Raw genomic sequence first — 20,993 nt, forward strand, 5'->3', positions numbered from 1 at the left:
TGAAATTTTTTCTGGGAGACGAAACTTTCCTATACTTGCGGCGAGAGGAAAGTTTTGATGATGAGGATGACAAGTACTCCACGAGACAGTAAAGACTGTCTCGCCCACGAGACAGTAAAGACTGTCTCGCCCACGAGACAGTAAAGACTGTCTCGCCCACGAGACAGTAAAGACTGTCTCGCCCACGAGACAGTAAAGACTGTCTCGCTGGTGAGACAGTTCATATCTGTCTTGATTTTCCAAAACAGTATGAGACCAATTCTTGTGATTTTTTGGAGTGATCTTCTCTATGTTTGGATATCTATTAGCATTTTTTGACGCCTACAGTCACACCTCAGACTTGTAGGCCCGTTTGCGAGATATAAGCTGTGGGACTAAACACTTGGCCCCAAACCTTTTTGAGCCCTAATTTGAAGAAAAAAAATTCTTTTATCAACTGGATGAATCTATCTCTGCCATGTCAGCCTGTAAGAAGTCATGCTATACTCATGATTCGTCATGTAATGTGAAGCCGCTAGAAAGTTTACTCCAGCTAAAAATTTATGCATTATTTTCACTAATTCCCACTTTAAATATCTTGTTATTGCCAGAGATACTATAAGTATACTAACATTGTTGATGTCTGATAACACACAGTCAAGGGGGGGTTTCCGCCGCGGGATGCAGTCCTGATCTCCGCGCTGATGGCGAAGAGGGAGAGGATGAAAGGTGAGGCCGACTCCTCCTCCGACTTTATGCCCGATCCTTGGATTGGAATTCCTGATCTTTCTGCGCAAACAAGGAGAAGAAACCCGTAAGAGGGCGGGGATCGGTTCCCCCGTGGTACCTCCCATGGTCAAGTCAGCTGATGAGCTTGAGTGAGATTTGAGTGAAGATCTGAGGATCATTGAGGTCCTAGAATTCATTACTCTTATTGAGTTTTTAGAAGAAGGCATGACTTTTTAGAATTGTTCAGAATTTAAGAAAAAGAAGGTTCAGACGTCTCCCTTGAGTTAAGAGTTCCCTCCTCTAGGCTTTTCTCCCCTTACCTCCTTTTATAGTCCATTGCCTCTGAGATTTGACCTTTGGCTTTAACTATGCACAGGAGGGCGGTTGAGGGGTGAGCAGACATATTACTGGGTCACCCTTTGCTTTACATATGTCGGCTGGTGACTGGAAGGGAAGTCATTCGAGCACAGGAGAGGGCGTCTTGGAAATATTCCAGATTCGATAGATGAGACAGAACGGAGGATAGGCCGACTGTTTCGGCCTCCTTCCCTTGCCAGATGGCGGCTGACGACTGGAGGGGAAGTCATTCGAGCACACGAGAGTATCTTAACGATCTCTGGGAATATCTCAGATTCGATAGATGAGACAGAACGAAGGATAGGCCGACTGTTTGAGCCTCCTTCCCTTGCCAGATGACGGCTGGCGACTGGAGGGGAAGTCATTCGAGCACAAGAGAGTATCTTAGCGATCTCTTGGAAGTGGCTCGTGGGCAGAGGGGGCTGTTTCCGCACGAGGTTTGTCAGAGTCGCGATCTTGAGAGGAACGCTCAATAAATTGTGATGTTGATTGGTGTATCTCTGAAGGTAGCTTAGTTGGATCTTATCCCCTAGTAACGACGGGTCGATTTGTCAGTCGCCCGTATGATTTGTCGACCAGTTAGTCGAGTGAGCTTCTGGTCGAGTGAACTGCTGAGAAGGTGATTGAGCTGACTATTTGGGAAGTTGTCTTGACTTATAAGGGGTCGACTAATCACGCACTTCGTGTCGGTAGAAGAGGATTCGTTTTCTCGGCGGGTCAATAGACTTGCCCTTGGCTGGGCCTTTGGGCCACTAAGTTGGTTTGAACCATATGAAGTCAATCTTTCGACATCTTTATCTTTAAATGGTAAACGGCCATAACAAACATGTTAATTAAATCCAACAAATATATCAACTAGTAATTTAGCCGATACTTTAACAAAATAGTTGACATTCATGTATTTATCTGATAGTAATAAAAGTAATGATAGTTTATTGATCTTAAATGAAAATTCATGATAGTTTTGTAATATAAACAAGGTTTATGATATTTAATTCATAAATAGTTTTTGACACTATGATTCCTTTTAACAAACTCTTCAAAACTAGGAGTTTTGGGTTAAGCTGATTTTGTTTTGAATCTTTTGATCTAGGGAAAAATGGATCAATATAGAATCAGTTTCAATGGTTTTTTTTAGACTTGGGGACACTTAGGCAAGAACTGGCTCGGTTTCTCCCGACCATATTTCTTCCCAAAATGCAGTCGTGATTCTAGTTTTGAAGTTTTTCAGATAGACCCTACGTGATACTTTTGTTTATTACTACCATAGTTTTTTCTAGTAAAAATAACTTGTGTTTTTTATTATAAAAACACCCAATAGTTCACGATAATTTTGTGAATAAGAGCATGAAGAGAACAAATAAACGGAAAGTATTCTTTCTCTGTTCTCCCCTCGTATAGGTTGAAAATGCATTTCGTTTTAGTATTGTTGTATGGTTGAAGTAGGGAGCGCCTAGGATAAGAATTAAGATTTTTTTTTCTAAAAATCAACTTTAAAATAGGATTGTTTTAAAGAAATCACCTTTGATTGTCAATTTATAAACTATCATTAAATTTGTTGCAATTAATCACCTAGACTCACTTTTAAGTTAATTTTTTCAGTTTTGCTGTAATAATTAGTTGTCAGATACCAAGTATATTAGAGAGACAATCCTTAAAGCTAGTTACATGTGATCAATTACTGAAAAAAATAAACTTAAAATTGGACCCAGATGATTGATTGCAACAAGAAACTCTTTAAATTAAGATGGTTTATGTATATACTGAAAATCAAAGATGTTTTCTATAGAATGATCATATTTTAAAGGTGGATTCTAGAGAAGATAGTCTAAGCAGACCCTAAGTTTTACAATTTTTTAAGAAGCCCTCACCTTTCTCTTTTTGACAAGAAGTGCTAAATTTGTACTCTTCTCTTGTAGTGAGCCCTTAATTTTTTCTTTCAATAAATTCCTTAAGTTTTTTTTTTAAAGAAGCCCTCAAGTCGTCTTATTAGTTAAGGGTTTAATTTCACTTAAATATCCTATAGTTTTCCCTACGTTGCACTTACCCCCTCACTTAATTTCTACCGCACTTATATATCCTAAGTTTTTAAAACTTTCACATATATATCCTAACTTGTTTTTGGGGGCAGCACTTACATACTTCAAAGTTTTTTAAAACTTGCTAATTAAATACCGTAAAATTTTTAAAACAAACACTTAATTTCCTAAAATTTATAAAACTTGCAACTAAAATACTCTCAAGTTTGCATAACTAATGATATTTAAGTACAATTTTTTTTTATTAAAATACACATTTCTTAGACTTTAGGGTATAAGTGTTACCAAAAACAAGTGTGTAATATAAGTGTAAAGTAGGAGAAATTATAGAATAATTAAATGCAATTAAGCCTTAATTAGTTTAAGGATTTTTTTTGTTAGAAAAAAAAAGGAGGAGATTTCTTAGAAAAGAGGGATAAAACTTAGGGTCTAAGTCGTCAAAAAAGAAAACTAAGAGCTTCTTTAAAACGAGGGGTAAAAAGTAAGGACTTTCTTTTAAAAAAAAAAAAAAAAAAAAAAAAACTTGAGAACTTAATTCTTAGAAAACAATATAAAATTTAGATGCTTCGCAGACTAGCTTTTTCTGGGAAAAACCCTACGAATTAGTAAGAAAGAACTGAAGCACAATGTTTTGACAAGGCACCTGCTTTTGCTTGCCGTCGGAAATGGACCCAGTGTGAGTTGGCATCTAATCAGCCCACACGCTAATCCAACGTATACGCGTACGCATCTCAGCCTATCAATTAATAGTGATGTCATGTTTATACATCTCATCCTATTACCATATCTTCACGTTATGACCTAACAAAAAGTTATCATCATTATTACTATCAACATGAAATATTCATGTTGATGCGCATTGTGCGTTTGAACCAACCTCTTAGTCCTCCCGTATTTTTTTTTTCAGAATAATATTGAGAGTAACTTGAACGTTTAATATTGCAAATTAAAAGAGATCATTTGTTCTAAAATTGGCAAAAACGTTTTACATTAGAAGAATTGTCAAATATAGAATAGTATGACGAGAATCATGTAGATGATATGATCAGTAATATGCAATACGAAAACAATGCTCTGAGAATAATTATGATACTAGAGTAATGGTAATATTGAATGATTAATTAAATGGTATTTTGACAATTCTAACGGTATCACAAAAGCGGAAATCTTGGCATGTGCACTAAAGGAGCTTACTATAGATTTATAATAATAATTCCCTTTTTCTCACAAAAACTTCAAAATTTAATCGTATGGCGAAATTTAAAACAAGACGGCAATAGTATCATGAAAAGTGCTTCCTTTGTCAACGCTAAGGCCCAAGATAATACTTGAAAACATTCTTCATTTTCCCTCCCTTCCATACCAGATAGCATGTGAAAAATGCATGGAAGGTTGTAGTAAAAATACAATAAAGTTCTTAAAGATCCCTAACAATTAGAATAAAACTCTGAAGTTGTATTGAGAGTTGAGATTTATATTTTTATACTCTAACACATGCCTTTGTAGATTGAGAGTCTATTTTATATTTTTCTGTGTCATCTATTCGTTGGCCACCGGACGTACCAACACGCATATTTGGATCCTCATCTTCAGTGATATCTTCCCCATGCCAGTTCCAATATTTATATTTTTTATCAAAACCTGATTTCATTAGGTGAATCCGTATATCATTTCTATTCAGCAGCTTCAAATTCCTACACCTACAACAAGGATAATACAATTAGGTGAATCCGTATATCATTTCTATTCAGCAGCTTCAAATTCCTACACCTACAACAAGGATAATACATAGCACCGCTTCTTAAATTTCTCGCTATTCAGCAGCTTCAAATTCCTACACCTACAACAAGGATAATACATAGCACCGCTTCTTAAATTTCTCGGATTCATTTTCGCATAACGCATGAAGGCTTCACATTCCTCCTTGTATCGTGTGTCACGAAATCTATGATGCCGTGGGATATTTGATTTGTCAGGAATTATTATCATATGTAAAATATATATTTTTATTAAATACGATTAGTCTCAGGGCATCTCCAACAGCTTCACCAAAATTTTCTCTAAAATGGGGAAGCAAAAGTCATATTCTCCAACTAATTTTTATACCAACTCCAACAGCTTTCCCATTTTGAAGAATCCCTCTTTTCCTCCAAAAATTTAGAGAATGCTGCAGATTTGGGGAAGCTTTCCCATTTTTTCTCCTCCATCCCTATTTTGGGGAATGAGATGGGAAATCTGTTGGACCAAAAACCTAACTAAATTCTCCAAAAGTGGGAAATGAGGAAGCTGTTGGAGATGCTCTCACAACTACTAATACATCTATGACTCTTATACATTCAACACACATCAAACATACGTTCATATATCATTTAACAATATGAATATTTATCTACATAAAATATATATAAAACGTACGTAGAAACTAATTACACTAATCTAGCGGCTGTCATAGGAATGCTTCTATCCATTAAGAATATAGTAGTGCTTACATCCAACTTCATATACTTTGTATATTTTTATTTCTTAAAAATTTTGGCAGCACCTACCCGCTATTCTCCCTGTACACTATACGGATATTATTATGTGTATCATCAATAACTCGAAACGCAGAACAACATATGTTTATTGTACATGGAGAACAACGAATACGTGCTGCCAAAACTTTTAAGAATAAAAATATACAAAGTATATAAAGTTGGATGTATGCACTACTATATTCCTAACCCGTCCGAGAAGGACAGATCCAATAATTACGAATTTTAGTACCAATTTTTTATTCGTATAATATAAAATAAACGCTTAATTTCGGGAGAAAACTTCGTCTCCTACCCAAATCTGAGTCGTATATCATATATTATAAGTCCAAATAATTGGATGTAATTATTGGACGGAAGTCTAGGGTTATTTTTTTATTCACCTAAATTGAATTATAACACATTATAAAAAATTATAATGTGTTATATATCACTCTATTTTTTTTAAAAATTTTATTTCACATATTTTCTCATCACAAACTTAAATAATCACACCTACTTATAGCACGAATGAAACTTAAATGAGTTAGGGTTTATAAGTGTTTTAAAAAAAATATGATTACTAGTGTTGTTCAAATGAATTAACATGTAGTTGAGTTAGGGTTTTCAGAATTGAATTTGTTTATTTTTATCATAAATTAGGGTTTTTAAACTAAATTTAATAATAAATAATAATAATATTAAAAATTCTAAAACTCAGTAGAAAAATCATACCTTTTAAGCAGATGAAACAACGGACACGCCGATGGTCATGATTAGCCTACTGGAAAATTAGGGACGGCTGAACATTAAGTTGCCCTAGGCAACCTAGACGGAATTCCATCTAGGTTGTATTTTCCTTCTCGTTTGTCAAACTAGACGAAATTTTCCGTCTAGTTTGACCCAAACTAGACAGATCTACCTAGACGGAAAATTTTCGTCTAGTTTGATTCAACCTAGATGAAATTTTTTTCCGTCTAGCTAGGTTGTTCCGTCTAGATTGGTCGTTTTTCTACTAGTGAATGCTAAAGTTTCCCTTGTCTGTCTAGCACCAATTTCAATTGGTCTCATTATCATTTTTTCAAGTTTGCTGACCTTACAACCTCTCTATCATTTAGACTTAGAATTGGTTTGACTAGATCATTTGCTCTCATTTTGGTCCAGAACACCATTTCTAGTGTCCGTACGATTGAACCAAGGACCTCTTATGCTTATTGAACAATGAGGGGGCATCTAGATTTTCTTTAGTATTGATAACTTTCCCCCCCAAAATGATCTGTCACATTATTCTAATCCTTGCCATGATCATAGGGCACATAGAAAGTGGAGCTTGACATGGACAACATGCAACTAGTAACATAATTTATTATACATTTTGAGGACCATATTGATATTCTTAATCTAATTAGATGCTCCTCTGAATTATCAACAAATAGCTTTAAAAAAATATATCAACAAATAAAAATTTCTAAATTAATTAATACAAAAAGGTACCGTGCTTCTGAATTTATGCATACATTGTAGGAAGCATTTTTTACGGAAGCATTTTCCTTTTTCGCCAAATTAAAAATCCTTCTTTCATTAAATTTAAGAAATTGCACAAGGATCTGCTAAAAATGTATTACCATATATAAGACACAATCTTTTTTTAAATTAGAATATAAGCCACAATGTTAATTACACCTACCATAACACCATGCACGAACCAAGCGCCTGTTTTCCAATAAAAAAAATTAAAAAGGAAAAAAAATTAAAACCTGAAAATAAGTGCCACGTGTCGCAGTTCCCCAGTGGCGACCACGTCACTCCCGCTTTCAGGAAACACATGGTACTTTCGTAAATTTAATCAAAGCGAGTGGTCAATCCATAACTCCCTCCCCTCAAATTCTCTCCTTATAAACACCCCCTCCGTGTCTCTTCCATTTTCATCTTCACCCAAATACTCAGAACCAAAAGAAAGGAGCTAAGGAAATCCGATGGAGTTGAAGAGGTTCGCCGTGCTATTGTGCGCCGACGACTCCGACTACGTCAAGAAGATGTACGGGGGCTACTTCGAGGTCTTCGTTGGGCTCCTCGGAGAAGAAGGGGAGACTTGGGACCTCTTCAGAGTCTCCTCCGGCGAGTTCCCGGCCGACGATGACGTGGCGCTCTACGATGGTTTCGTTATCACTGGAAGCTGCAATGACGCTCACGGGGACGATGACTGGATCTGCCAGCTGTTAAGGTTGTTGAGGAGGTTGGACTCTCTCAAAAAGAAGGTTCTCGGTGTTTGCTTTGGGCATCAGGTAATTTTAAGGGTTGTCGGGGGGTTTTGTGACAATGCCGAGAACAAATGTTGCTGATAACCCCTCTCCCTTATCACTCTTCAATCTATCGTGTATGTCATTAATGATGCTGACTGTACTAGATTTTATATATTTTCGGTTCACCTATGAATTAGCATTACCTATGAATTTACATTACCTTTTGATTAATTGATTGGTGAAGGGAGAATAAATAATAAACGCTATCGTATTATTTTTAATTAGTGTCCAAGTCATCTGAGGGCTATATATGTCATTTTTTACAGCTAGCAAGCATAGCCAATACAAAGCAAGTAAGAATTTAACGCTAATCATAATGATCGTTCAAAAATAGAGATCAGTATAAAACCTTGCTTCTTGCTCATTTTCCTATTCGTTGACATGACAAATAGGTAAATTACAAGTCATAACTCATATAAGGTTGCAGTTTAATTCAAGAAATTTGATGTGTTTATTTAAGAAAAATGAGTCAGGTTAGTATTTTTTTATAATATTTTTTAAGTGAAGAGAAATTCATACAAGGGCCAAGTAAGAGAATGACAGGGCCTCAACAAAAGGTCCAAAAGAACGTATAGGACAGTGCGTACGTGTAAAGTGTCGTCACCTCACTAATCACGTGCTTCCACGTGTGAAGCTGTGAAACTTGTATGCAAACTTTGCGTCGTCTAATTGCTAATTAGTAATAATTAATTAATTATTAGCTTCAAACAGTTTTTTATTTAGGACGTATGCGGCTGTCGTGCTATGGAGCAAGTTAGGGGAAGTTATACCCATGTCAGTCCTAACTTTTCTTTGTCCTGTCCACTAATTTTTGGATTTTTTTTTTCAGATGGTAAATATTATATTATAAGTAGTATTTGCCTGATTTCGGTCCGGTTTTAAATTCTCTCTTTATACGTGATAAAATGATGAAATATATATACAAGTATAGGGAAATCATAATGGGCAGTTATAAAGAGAGGTTAAAAAAAGAGTGAATTACAAATTAAGAAACATTTTACATAAATTAATTCAAATATACGGGGTCCAAAGCAAAACTTACACGCATAACCCTCATTATTTATCTAAATCTCCTGATATTGGACACCCCTTGTGTCAGATGAATTCACTTGCTAAATTTGATCAATAAAAAAAATATTTGTATGATGTTAATTTTTGAGCATATCTGAAGGTACATGACAGATCTTCATGCACCAATAATTAACAGAGCCGTATTTGTATTCAATTTTTCAACAACATTATGCTTAAATTTGTATTAACTACTGTTATATTGGCAGATTTTAAGCAGGGCATTAGGAGGCAAAACAGGGAGAGCTATCAAAGGATGGGACATAGGTATCACTTGCATCCACCCTTCGCGCTCTAACAAGTTGCTCTCTTCTCTACGAATTCCATCTCATCTCCCCATTATCGAATGTCACCGTGATGAGGTCCATTAACTAAAATTTATTCGTTTCTAATACCGATCTAATAATAAAATCTGTCGAGAGACTGGCTGAGATCTTGTGTTGTAGGTATGGGAGTTGCCTCCGTGTGCAGAGGTGATTGCTCGGTCAGAGAGAACTGGAGTTGAGATGTTTCGATATGGAGAGCATGTTATGGGGATTCAAGGACACCCGGAGTATACTAAGGATATTTTGTTGAGCCTCATCGATCGACTCCTCCAGCATAATCTTATTCAGGTAAGACATGCGTATTTAACATATACGTTCTGGTTTAAATATTTGGATGGTATGCTCATCTTACATAATGCTTAAAGTTTGCTTGGAGAAGATTTAAGGAAAAAAAAATGTTAGAATAATTGCGCTAGTTAACCATTTTAGAGAAAAGAGCGATTAAACTGGTTAACCCATAAAACTATACTTATTTGATCAAAATGGTTAACAGTTGCAATACTAAAGTATTAGAATTCTCTATTTATTGGTGTCCAATCTGCCAATTTAGCTCTTTAACAAAATGAGAGGAGACCATACTTGAACAATGTGCTTATGTCTAACTACTTACCTATTTGATTATAGAAATAAAACTCCCTGTCTCTTTTGAAACACAATTTTGCGCCCCTTGAAAAAGGAAAGTACTTTATATTTGCAAATCTTTGATAATATTCATATCAATTTAACGTATATGGGACTAAATTTTGAGGAGTGTTGTTGTAGACTTGTCACGCTGAGGCAGCAAAGGCGAGCTTAAACAGTAGAGAACCGGATCGTGACGCTTGGATGAGGCTGTGCAGGACATTTCTCAAGGGCAAATTTGTCTCATCCTAGTAATGTTTTTGTTTTTGAGCTAGAATCTGATGGCAGACCCATAGACTTCAAAGGAGAGTTCATAAGTATATACACGTTGAAGTTAGTGAATTTGGATGATTGGTAGTGAAATAACTGTAATGGATGAGGGTCAAAGGTTAATGTGATTAACACATGTTAAGGCTTTGTTGACCCATTTGATGAATGGAATCAGTTCAGTTTGGTGATATCCTAATTATTCTTTTTTTTTCCTCCTGTTATTTCAGACTTTTGGTTTTGGTGTATCTTTCATTCTTAGTGGGAAGTGTTCACTGAATAAAAAACCATAATTCGAGGTACGTAAAAAGAACTATATTGGAAGCAGTATATTAGTGAAGAAGATAACTATCTAGAATCGAATGGAAGAATGAATCCATCTTCAGTCAAACATTTAAAATAAAGGATTTATTATCACAGTGGTAGTGGTGATTGTTATAGAGCTAAGAACTATATTTTTATTTTTGTAACTTGATGTAGATTACTTTAATAGCTTTTGTAACTTTCACACACTGCAAAAGACTTAATTTAACATACACAAAAAAAAACATGGTAGACTAATTAACCAAGGAAAATTTGCACGTGATCGTTGTGGTTGACAGATCAGATTGCATGACTGTTGCAAGTAAATGATTTGGAAAGTGAAAATAACATTCTTTCTTTCATAATATTATAATCTCGTGAAGTTATTGAATCATTTCCCCTTAATTAAACTTCATCTTTGTGATTAATTAAGCGCCTAAAAACTTAAGCTCACAAGTGTAGGGTAGCGAGCAAACAAAGCTAACTTTGCTTGTAATATTATGAACTTTGGATGAACTTTGAAACAGAAAATCATTTAGTTTAGAAAAAACTTTTTCAAGTGACAGTTGAAGTACACTTCAGCAAGATGAATTAAGGACTTCGGCTTGATGGTGAAGATTAAGCAATTCTTCAACTCAGTTTTCTTGGATTTTTTTTCATTTTCACTTGGATTCCCAATCACCGTCACGCAGCAGTTAATAGTTGCCAAATCATCAATAATAGAAGGATGATCAAGATAATATCTAAATCAGCAAAAATGAATGGGATGAAGCTGACATTTTTGGCTACGTTACATTCTAAATTGACATAAAGGTTAGCGTGGGAAAACTAATTACGTACATTCTTAATATTTGTTAGAGTATGCTAATCTTTGATGTGGAAACTCTTCTGATAAACTCTGCCCATATAAGATCATAGGTATTGGGCGGGATTGTCTGAAGGCGCAGGTTAGCAGGCGATTTTTCTCCTGCTAACGTACACCCCCGTCGAGTTTTTTGAGATGGCAAAAAAAAAAGAAAAAAATGGGGAAAAAATTCTAGAAATCAGATCGCAAGCTTCAAATCCAAGCACATCTTCTCTCGTGAATCCTACTAATACTGATTTCTTTGAAGATGATGAAGAATCTACATCGGATCTGATGGGGTCTACAGGTCCAAAAGGAGAAAAAAAGAAGGTTCTGCTATCGGATTTGTTGAATTCAGCTCCCGATCCAGCTCCTTTCTCCCCTAGATTGCTTGGATTTCAATCTCGTAAACTTTTTGGTAAGTCTTTCAGTCCTGTTGCTAGTAACTCTGCTAAAAGTTCTTGGGCTGATCATGAGGTTGAATCTGTGATTAATCTTTCGCCTCGTCATCAAGAACTGAAATCTGATAGGAATCTTGATTCAAAAACTGATCTTGATTCTGTTACTATTCTTGATTTGGATTTGAATGGAGACAATACTAGAATTGCTAATCAAGAACCTGCTAATGGCTCTCCCATGGAGAATTTGGTATTACAACCTGTAATATCAAATTTAGGTAAATCTGATGTCCCTCAAATGGAATCCAAGATCGAATGCCAAAATCCAACTAAGGTTGTGAAGAGTTTGGCTAGTCTTTTTATAGACAGCAGGAGATCTGGAACAGGCATGAGTTTAAATTTTGTTTCCCCTGCATCTAAAGATGTTGCGATTTTTGATAAGGAGGAATGGAATGAAGGTAATTCAATGTGGTAATTCTCTGTAATTGGTCAAGTTTTAGACTTAAATGTCAAGTTTAAAGCCATGGAAAATAAAGTTTGGGCTCGATGGGTTATTCCTGAGATTTTCATTATTAAGCCAGGAATCTTCTTGTTCAATTTCAAAAATAAGGGTGAAATGAATGATATTCTTGGTAATGGTCCATGGTTTTTTGGATCTAGGCCTCTTCTATTAAAGACATGGTCAAGTGGAAATGAAATTGAGAAAATAAATGATTATATCTATCCAATGTGGATTCAATTTCCAGCTCTTAGGCTCAATTTATGGAATTCAAAAAGTCTTAGTAAAATTGCTAGTCTCATTGGCCGACCTATAGCAACAGACAAGCTCACAGCAAACAGACAGAGGTTAGCATATGCAAGGGTTCTTGTTGAAGTACATATGCCCTCTCCACTTCCAGATCAAATCTCAATACAAGGCCCTAATGGGGGTGATGATCAAGCAAAAGGTGATTTATGAATTGAAACCAAAATGGTGTGAAAGCTGTAAGATCGTAGGTCATGACACAATGTTTTGTAGAAGATTCCCTAAGACTCAAAGATGGATGCCAAAAAAAATTACACAGAATGGTAATTCAGGTAGTCAGGATATGCAGGGTGTTTCTGGAACCTGTGTTCAGGAAAATATGCAAGTATCCAGTCCTCTGAACTCTGGAAATTTAAGGGAGCATAGTCTGGTGCATGCTCTACACAAACCCGATGTACATGTTCATGTGCACTTTAATTGTACCTAAAGCTGTTATTGCTTAGAATGGTTTTATAGGTAGTCAGGACATGCAAGGTGTTTCTGGAACCTGTGTTCAGGGAAATATGCAAGTATCCACTCCTCTAAACTCTAGAAATTTAAGGGAACATAGACCTGTGCATGCCAAACCTGATGTGCAGGTTCATAAGCCTGAGAATGTTGTGCACATTCCTGTACCTGAAGCTCCTAAAATTAGCGGAATGTATCTAAACAGGTCTTCGGAAATATGAATGAATTGTATGTTTTCAACCCTGTCTTGAATGAAGATATAAGCATGAGCTTAAAGGCTGTTGGTTCCTACAGTAAATCTGAAAGCAACCCTGTGCATGTGGTGCATGTCCAAAATCTGATTTCTGGTAATGATGATGCTAGCAACAAAGGCCTTCTACAAGATGTTACTTCTTGGACACAAGTACAAAGTAGCAAAGTTAGGAGAGGTTTCTCTCTAGGAAATGCACACCTCAATAGCTTGGAACATGATCATGATCCCTCTACTATTGAAAGAGGGGGAGTGAGAAAACTATGAATTGGTCTTTTTGGAATGTTAGAGGATTAAATAAATCATCTAAACAACACTTGGTGAAGCACCACATTTCTCAATATCATCTCTCTTTCATAAGTTTGCTTGAAATAAAGATTAAAGATAATATGTTGCCAATAATTACCAGGAAAGTTGTAAATAATTGGAGATGGGAGTCAAATGTAAGAACTTCTAGAAAAGCCAGAATTATAATCTTATGGGATCCAAATCTTCTGGATATTCAAATTGTGAAACATTCTGCTCAACATATCACTTGCTCTGTCAAGTCTCTGGATGGGAGGATTAACAGTGTAATTTCTACAATATATGAGTATAATCAGCTAGAAGCCAGGAGGGAGCTATGGTCAGAATTAAAGAAGATTCAACAAGCTATTAGTGATATATGTTGGCTTATTAGTGGTGATTTCCATGCAATGGTAAAAAATGATGAAAAGCTTGGGGGTTCTATATTATCAGAGGGTGACATGAAGGACCTCGAGATTTCATAAGTGATTGTCATCTTAATCACCTCAAGATTATTGGGTGTTTTACACTTGGAATAACAAGCAAGACTCTAGCTCAAGAGTGTGGAGTAAATTAGATAGATCTTTGGTGAATGATACATGGTTACATGAGCATAATTCTAGTCAAGTGGAATACTTACTCCCTAGCTTTTCTGACCATTCACCATGCCTAATCTCCATTTTTGATGATTGTGTACAGGGAAAAAGGCCTTTCAAATTTTTTAATATATGGATAAAACATGGCAGTTCTTGCCTGCAATCTCTAGTATCTGGCATAATGAAGTAAGAGGGTATAAAATGTTCTCAGTATGTTCAAAATTAAAATTGTTGAGAGGTTCACTTAATGAATTAAACAGGAAGCACTTTAACAACATAAGTGAATAAGTTCAGAGAGCAAAAATTGCTTTAGAAGAGGTTCAAAAGGATCTTCAGAACAACCTTCTCAGTCCAGTTTTCATTAACAGAGAAAAAGATTGCATAGCACAATATAATAAATTGTTGGATTGTGAATTATCATTTTATCATCAAAAATCCAGAATTGCCTGGAGAATCAAAGGAGATAGATGTACAGATTTCTTCCATAAAGTCTTGAAGAGCAACAGGCATTAAAACAAAGTTTTGGTTCTTTATAAGGACAACGGACAAAGAATAACTGATGGAGATGAAATAGCAAAGGAATTTGTATCATACTACAAGAAGCTTATGGGAAATGTTACTGATACTAAAAATCCTAATAGCAATGTGATTAAATCTAGTCCTTGTCTGAGTGATATTCAAGCCAATTTCTTACAGAGACCTGTTTTCAAAGAAGAGAATAAAGAGGCTATTTTCTCAATGTCTGATAATAAGGCACCTGGTCTTGATGGGTTTGGTGCTTCTTTTTTCAAATCAACTTGGTCGATTGTGGGGGATGAAGTCACTCAAGCCGTGGAGGAATTTTTCAAATCAGGAAAACTTTTGGGTAAGGTAAACTCAACCTCTATTACACTTATACCAAAGGTACATTGCCCAAAAAAACCTTCAGACTTTAGACCAATATCATGCTGTAACAATCTATACAAGTTCATTTCCAAAATCTTGGCAAATAGAGTTAAATCAGTTTTGGGTTACTTAGTGAATGAGGCTCAAAGTGCTTTTATTAAAGGTAGGCATATAACAAGTAATACCTTGTTAGCCTATGAACTTGTTAAAAGCTATAGTAGGAAGAACATTTCTCCTAGAATCATGCTGAACATTGATATTAAGAAGGCTTTTGATACCATAAGTTAGAATTTTTTGCATGAAATGCTCAAGGGTCTTGGTTTTCCAAAAATGATGATAGACTGGATTATGGTGTGTATATCAACTCCGAAATATTCCATCTCCCTAAATGGATCACTACATGGATATTTTAAGGGGGAAAGAGGTTTGAGACAAGGTGATCCTCTCTCCCTATATCTCTTCATTTTGGGTATGGAGTATTTGTCTAGAAGTTTAGACCTTCTGAAGAATGATATATTTAAACATCATCCCAAGTGTGGCAAAATGAAAATCAAATATTTAATCTTTGTTGATGGTTTATTGCTTTTTGGTAAAGGAGACTTATATTCAGTGAAGAAGCTATATCAATGTGTTACAGATTTTGGTGAAATTACTGGGCTTAAAGAAAATGAAGATAAATCTACAATTTTCTTTGGAGGGGTTGAAGAATCTGTAAAAGAAACTATCAAATCTCAACTGTGTCTTCCTGAAGGTTGTTTTCCTATCAGATACCTAGGGGTTCCACTAATATGCAAAAGATTATCTTATGAAGATTGTAATTCACTCATCAACAAGGTATCAAATCAAATATAGACTTGGCAAAAACACAGAAAGCTCTCATATGCTGGAAGATTACAAGTTATCAAGAGTGTCATTTTGGGAGTTTAAGTCTTTTGGACTTCTAATTATATCTTGCCAGTCAGGGTTACACAGAAGATGGATGAAATCTGCAGGAATTTTTTGTGGGGAAGAACAAATCAAACACCCAAAATTCCCTTAGTCTCTTGGAATAAAGTCTGTCTAGGTAAAAACAGGGAGGTCTTGGAGTCTTCTCTGTTTTAGTCTGGAACCTGGCAGCAGCTTTTAAAAACTTATGGCATATTCATGCTAATAGAGAATTAAATGGATGTGGAAATTTAGCATGTTAAAGCAAATGGATATTTGGCATGTTAAAGCAAGATCTGAGGACTCTTGGATGTGGAAACAATTAATAAAAGCAAGGGATAAAGCTTTGCATTCCTGTGGAGGTGTTGAAAACCTGATTCAATTGCTTGGCTCTTGTTGCAGGGGAGCAAAATTGAAGATATCTGCCTTGTACCATGCCCTTAATCCAGTTGTCAATAATGTCTAGTGGCACAATACTATATGGTGTGGATTGTGCTATCCTAAGCACTCATTTGTCAGTTGGTTGGCTGTAAATAACAGACTGCAAACTCAGGACATGTTGTTAAGGAGAGGGATCATAAATACAAATCAATGCACATTATGCACTGGTGCATATCTGGAATGCAAAAATCATCTATTTTTTTGAGTGTTCTTATTCTAAGGATGTATGGAATTGCATCATGAACTGGCTTCAATTTTCTTGGAGGTCATGTAATTGAGATTTACTGATGGACTGGTTTGTTTCAAGACTTAGAGGGAAAGGTCTCAAGCAAAGGATAAAAAGGATGGCTCTATCAGCCACTATCTACTCAATTTGGAATGAACGGAATGCAAGAATTTTCTAGCAAAAGAACAGGACAATGGAGCATCTGGTAAAATGTATCAAAGTTGATATTATGACAATTCTTCTCAACTCACCTATCTCTGCTGAGAATGAAGATTAGATACTTACACTGTAGATCATGTGCAGGTTTATAGTATATCCCTAATATCTGTTTTCAGGTTGACTTTCGTAGAGGAGTCCATGGGAGGAGTAGTTGCTGTGATTTGGCTAAAGGTCTCAGCTATACTCAACAGAAATGAAGCTCTGTATATATGTGTTTTCTTTGAGCTTTAGTTACAGGTTTTTTGTTATCTCATAAATGTGATGAGATTCTTGATGTACATACATTTTACATATTGGTGATGAATGAAAATTTTCATTTACCAAAAAAAAAAAAAACTTTGCCCATATATAAGTCCGATATTTATCTCATCAAACATTGACAAGTATAAATTTGGGTCCTAAAACTTTAGATATTATGACCACAAATTTTCAAATGATTAAAGGGTGAAAACAAAAACATGATGTATGCTAAAGGTGAAGTGATAAATTCGCATGAGATTGAAGCGATTTATGACATTGCTAGCTAACGCCTGTACTTGTCTATGTCTTGTGACAACTCTACCAATCTTTTCATCATTTTACTTGTATATATACTACATATATTATAGCTATATGTCATTTGATGTGGAATTCTCCCTCTACGTTTTGGGGGTGTAGCTTTTACACTTCAACAAATGATCTAAACGCAACACGAAAGCTAATGAATAAAGAAAGAAAATTTTACATATTATTACTGTGGTCAGTCAAAATTTACATATTATTACTGTGGTCAGTCAGCTCATAGTTTAAGCCCTAAACAGATGCCTGTGGACATTGCTTTTCAACGATGTGCAAATGCAAATGATATTCCTTTATAATATTATAATCTAATGAATTGAACCTAGCGACTTATCGAGTCCAGTTGAGACTTCCAATATGCTTATTAGTGAACTTTCACAAATAAATTACTGAAATAATAATGGGTTACCTAAAAGCGTAAGTTGATTAGTGTATGCAGGTAGCAGGCTAACAAAGCTCACTTTTGCCTAAATCAAAATTTGTTATATGAGCTTCGAAATATTAGCACACAAACTTTACATTAATGCCTCAGGGACCCAAATAGGAGACCCAAGGTATGGGACATGTGAGGTGTCACCATCCGGTTGCATGATGCACTGTTCATGAACAGTGCATCATGCAACCGGATGGTGACACCTCATCTGTCCCATGCCTTGGGTCCCTGTAGCAACACCCTAAACTTTATATCGCCAGCAGGTATTACTTACTAGCATTTCTCTTTTATTATTCCTCATAAGAACGATTACTAAATTGGTCTTAATATTTGATCTAACTAAACTAGTCAATGAGTTAGTGTTAGAATTAAAATAAAGTTATAACTATCAATTCTCACCACAACTTTGGAGTTCGGTGTAATAGTTATTAGGGTGTGTTTGGCAACTTCACACTAATTTGGTTAAGACCTTAACCAGGATAGGATTGAACCAAGATAGAGGTGGTCCGAAAATAACCTAGATAAGAGTCTCGTTTTTTAACTAAAAAGAACTAGTTCAATATTATACAAGCTTTTGCCAAACACATTATAAATCCTTATCCAAGTTAATGTTGTTGAGGATCGTCGTCACTGTTTGGCTCAAAAGCCTGCTCAATCAGTCCTTCTTCTTCAACTGTGCACTACCAAGAACACAAAGGGGAACCCACTGATCTACCCTACACAAGTCACTCACAGAGAGGAAAGGGGATTCGCACAAAGGGGTGAGAGCACAAAGCTCACAGTAGCACAAACTCACAGGAGCACAAAGCTCAGATAAGGGTGGGGATCGCACACAAGCTAGGGCACAAAGCCTAAAGTCTCTTCTTCTTTCCCTCTTCTTCCCACCACTGAGCTACTACCAACCCTTCTCCTTAAATAAGAGAAGGGGGCAGCCGACACAGGAGGATGGGCTAGGGCATCGAGGGGTAGGAGCCGAGCTACAGGGATAGGAGATGGGACTCCAAGCGGCGGCATCGAAGGACACAGAATGGAGAGGAGGCGGCCGACAGAGAGGATTGAGTACCATCGGGTATGAAGAGAGGAATAGAGGGGGGCTAGGGCAAATCAAGTGGGTAGCTGGGCCACTGTAACGGGACAACTTATTTGGGCCAACAAAAATAACAACAATCTCCACCTTTGGCCCAAGGTAGTGCACAGAGGAAAAACACGGAACTGCATGACTCATCATCGCCAAATCATTACCTGTATGATCACAAAGAAGATACAAGCAATGGGAGAGAATACACAAAGTAAACTCAGATCACAAAAATCGGGGTAAGATCACCAAACATACCAAGTCCACACAGGACCGAACTCTACCAAACGGTCATCGAGTTCAAAGGGAAAAAATCACAAAGCTACTAATAAGCACAAAGCAAGTAATAGGCCACAAAGGCAACACACAAAGCAAAGAAAAAAATTACCCAAGCACAAAGCAGGTTAATAGGCCACAAAGGCAACACACAAAGCAAAGGGGAAAAAATTACCCAAAGTCGAAATTCAAAGCCAAGTCCACAAAGGACCGAACTCTATAATTCCTAGGTTCAAAGCACTCAAGGGATTCAAACACATTAAAGGCAAACTTAGACATATTACAATCAATCAAATTGCAATCTCTATATCTCTCAGGTTTCCTAATAGTTCTTTTATTTCTATGCATAGTGAGTTGATAATTATTCAAATCATGCATGTTATCTATTTCCTGCATATCATGCTCCACCTCATTAGGAATAATCTCATCTTGATTTTCAATAATTATATCTTCAGGATGTGATTCAAGTTGATTAATATTAGGCAATTGCTCCACCTCATTTGGAGCATCATTTTCAGAAATTGGGACATGTAAAGGTAAACAAGGAAATTCATTTTCATTAAGAATAACATCTCTACTTATCACTACCTTAAACCCCAGTTCACTCTTATTCCAAAGCCTATAACCTTTTACCCCTTCATGGTATCCTAAGAAAACACATTTCTTAGATCTAGGTTCTAACTTATCAATCCTTTGATGCACATAGCCAGTACTCCCGAAAAATCTCAAATTATTTTTCATCCTCTCTGTTGAGGATCCTTCGTCACTACCAAAGTGATCACCTTTATGCAAAATTTCTAATCCTATATTTCTGATGTGACCTAATCTATAGTTTTGTTCTACTATTGCTGCGATCCTACTCTATTAAGCTCCGGGTTTGTCCCAACATATAGGACTATGATGAGAAACCCTATCACTAACTTGGTCCTAAGGCGTGGAATGCTAAACAGATACGATACATATCTCAACAAGGGGATCCGTATTTCTCATGAGAAGATGTCATGCCCTTTTTTTTTAATAGAATGACTTTCTAATGTTGAAGATTAGTGGACAGCGTTGTACATGGAGTAATCAATGAATTTTGGGATTTGAGTGCATGGTTAATGGAGCCTTCTCATGCACAATCTTTTTATATGGATCGGATTATGTCAACCTTTTGAAAATAACTATTATATCTTTTATTAAACGATCGTGTCAACCTCTTTTTATAATGGGTGACGCAGACCCTACTTGGTTGAATAATGTAAAGGGCTCAACATAAAATTTATGGGAACGCATATTAAATCATTAATTGGATGCTTTACGTAAGCTAGATTGAACTATTCTTAATTGATCAGATGACCAATGGTCTACAAGTCACTAACCATCACAAGAATAACTCAATGGCTGACTTCTTTTTGCGCACTTTCTTTTAACTTTGTTCAAAGCAAGTAATAGCTTTCGGAGCTCATTTTTGCTATATGAGGGCATAAAGAAGTTCAAGGTTGATACAGATCATTTACCTAAAAGTTTGTCTTAGTTTCTTTATGATTGCTTACACAGTATTGGTTTCAATTACTATTTGTAGTGGTGGATACTAAGAAAATCTGGAATATTGGTTTTATCCTTCCGGCTTAAGAATTGAAGCTGAGTATGAAATTTACAGGATTAAGTTAATTTGTAGTGGGTGCACAGGAGGATAAGATTGCCAGAACGATCCGTAGGGTTGTTATCTGTTGTGCGCAGCGGAAATTTCGGCAGAGTTTCTGGTGCACAATAAGAGAGAAAGATCGATAAGAATTCTTGTTTCTCAAAGGGAACAAGAATCTGAAAGCCTAATATCCCAT

At 36.1% G+C, this 20,993-nt stretch overlaps 1 protein-coding gene across 1 annotated transcript; it reads left to right on the plus strand.

Moving 5' to 3' along the window:
* LOC109833835 (gamma-glutamyl peptidase 5-like) lies at nucleotides 7,530-10,395 on the plus strand. The gene is made up of 4 exons (XM_020401663.1): nucleotides 7,530-7,902; nucleotides 9,198-9,350; nucleotides 9,435-9,602; nucleotides 10,077-10,395. Exons 1-4 carry the CDS (start codon nucleotides 7,594-7,596, stop codon nucleotides 10,185-10,187), a joined length of 741 nt encoding a protein of 246 aa, XP_020257252.1. The 5' UTR covers nucleotides 7,530-7,593; the 3' UTR covers nucleotides 10,188-10,395.

The sequence above is a fragment of the Asparagus officinalis genome, chromosome 3 (genome assembly GCF_001876935.1).
Source record: "Asparagus officinalis chromosome 3, Aspof.V1, whole genome shotgun sequence".
NCBI classification, from domain to species: domain Eukaryota; kingdom Viridiplantae; phylum Streptophyta; class Magnoliopsida; order Asparagales; family Asparagaceae; genus Asparagus; species Asparagus officinalis.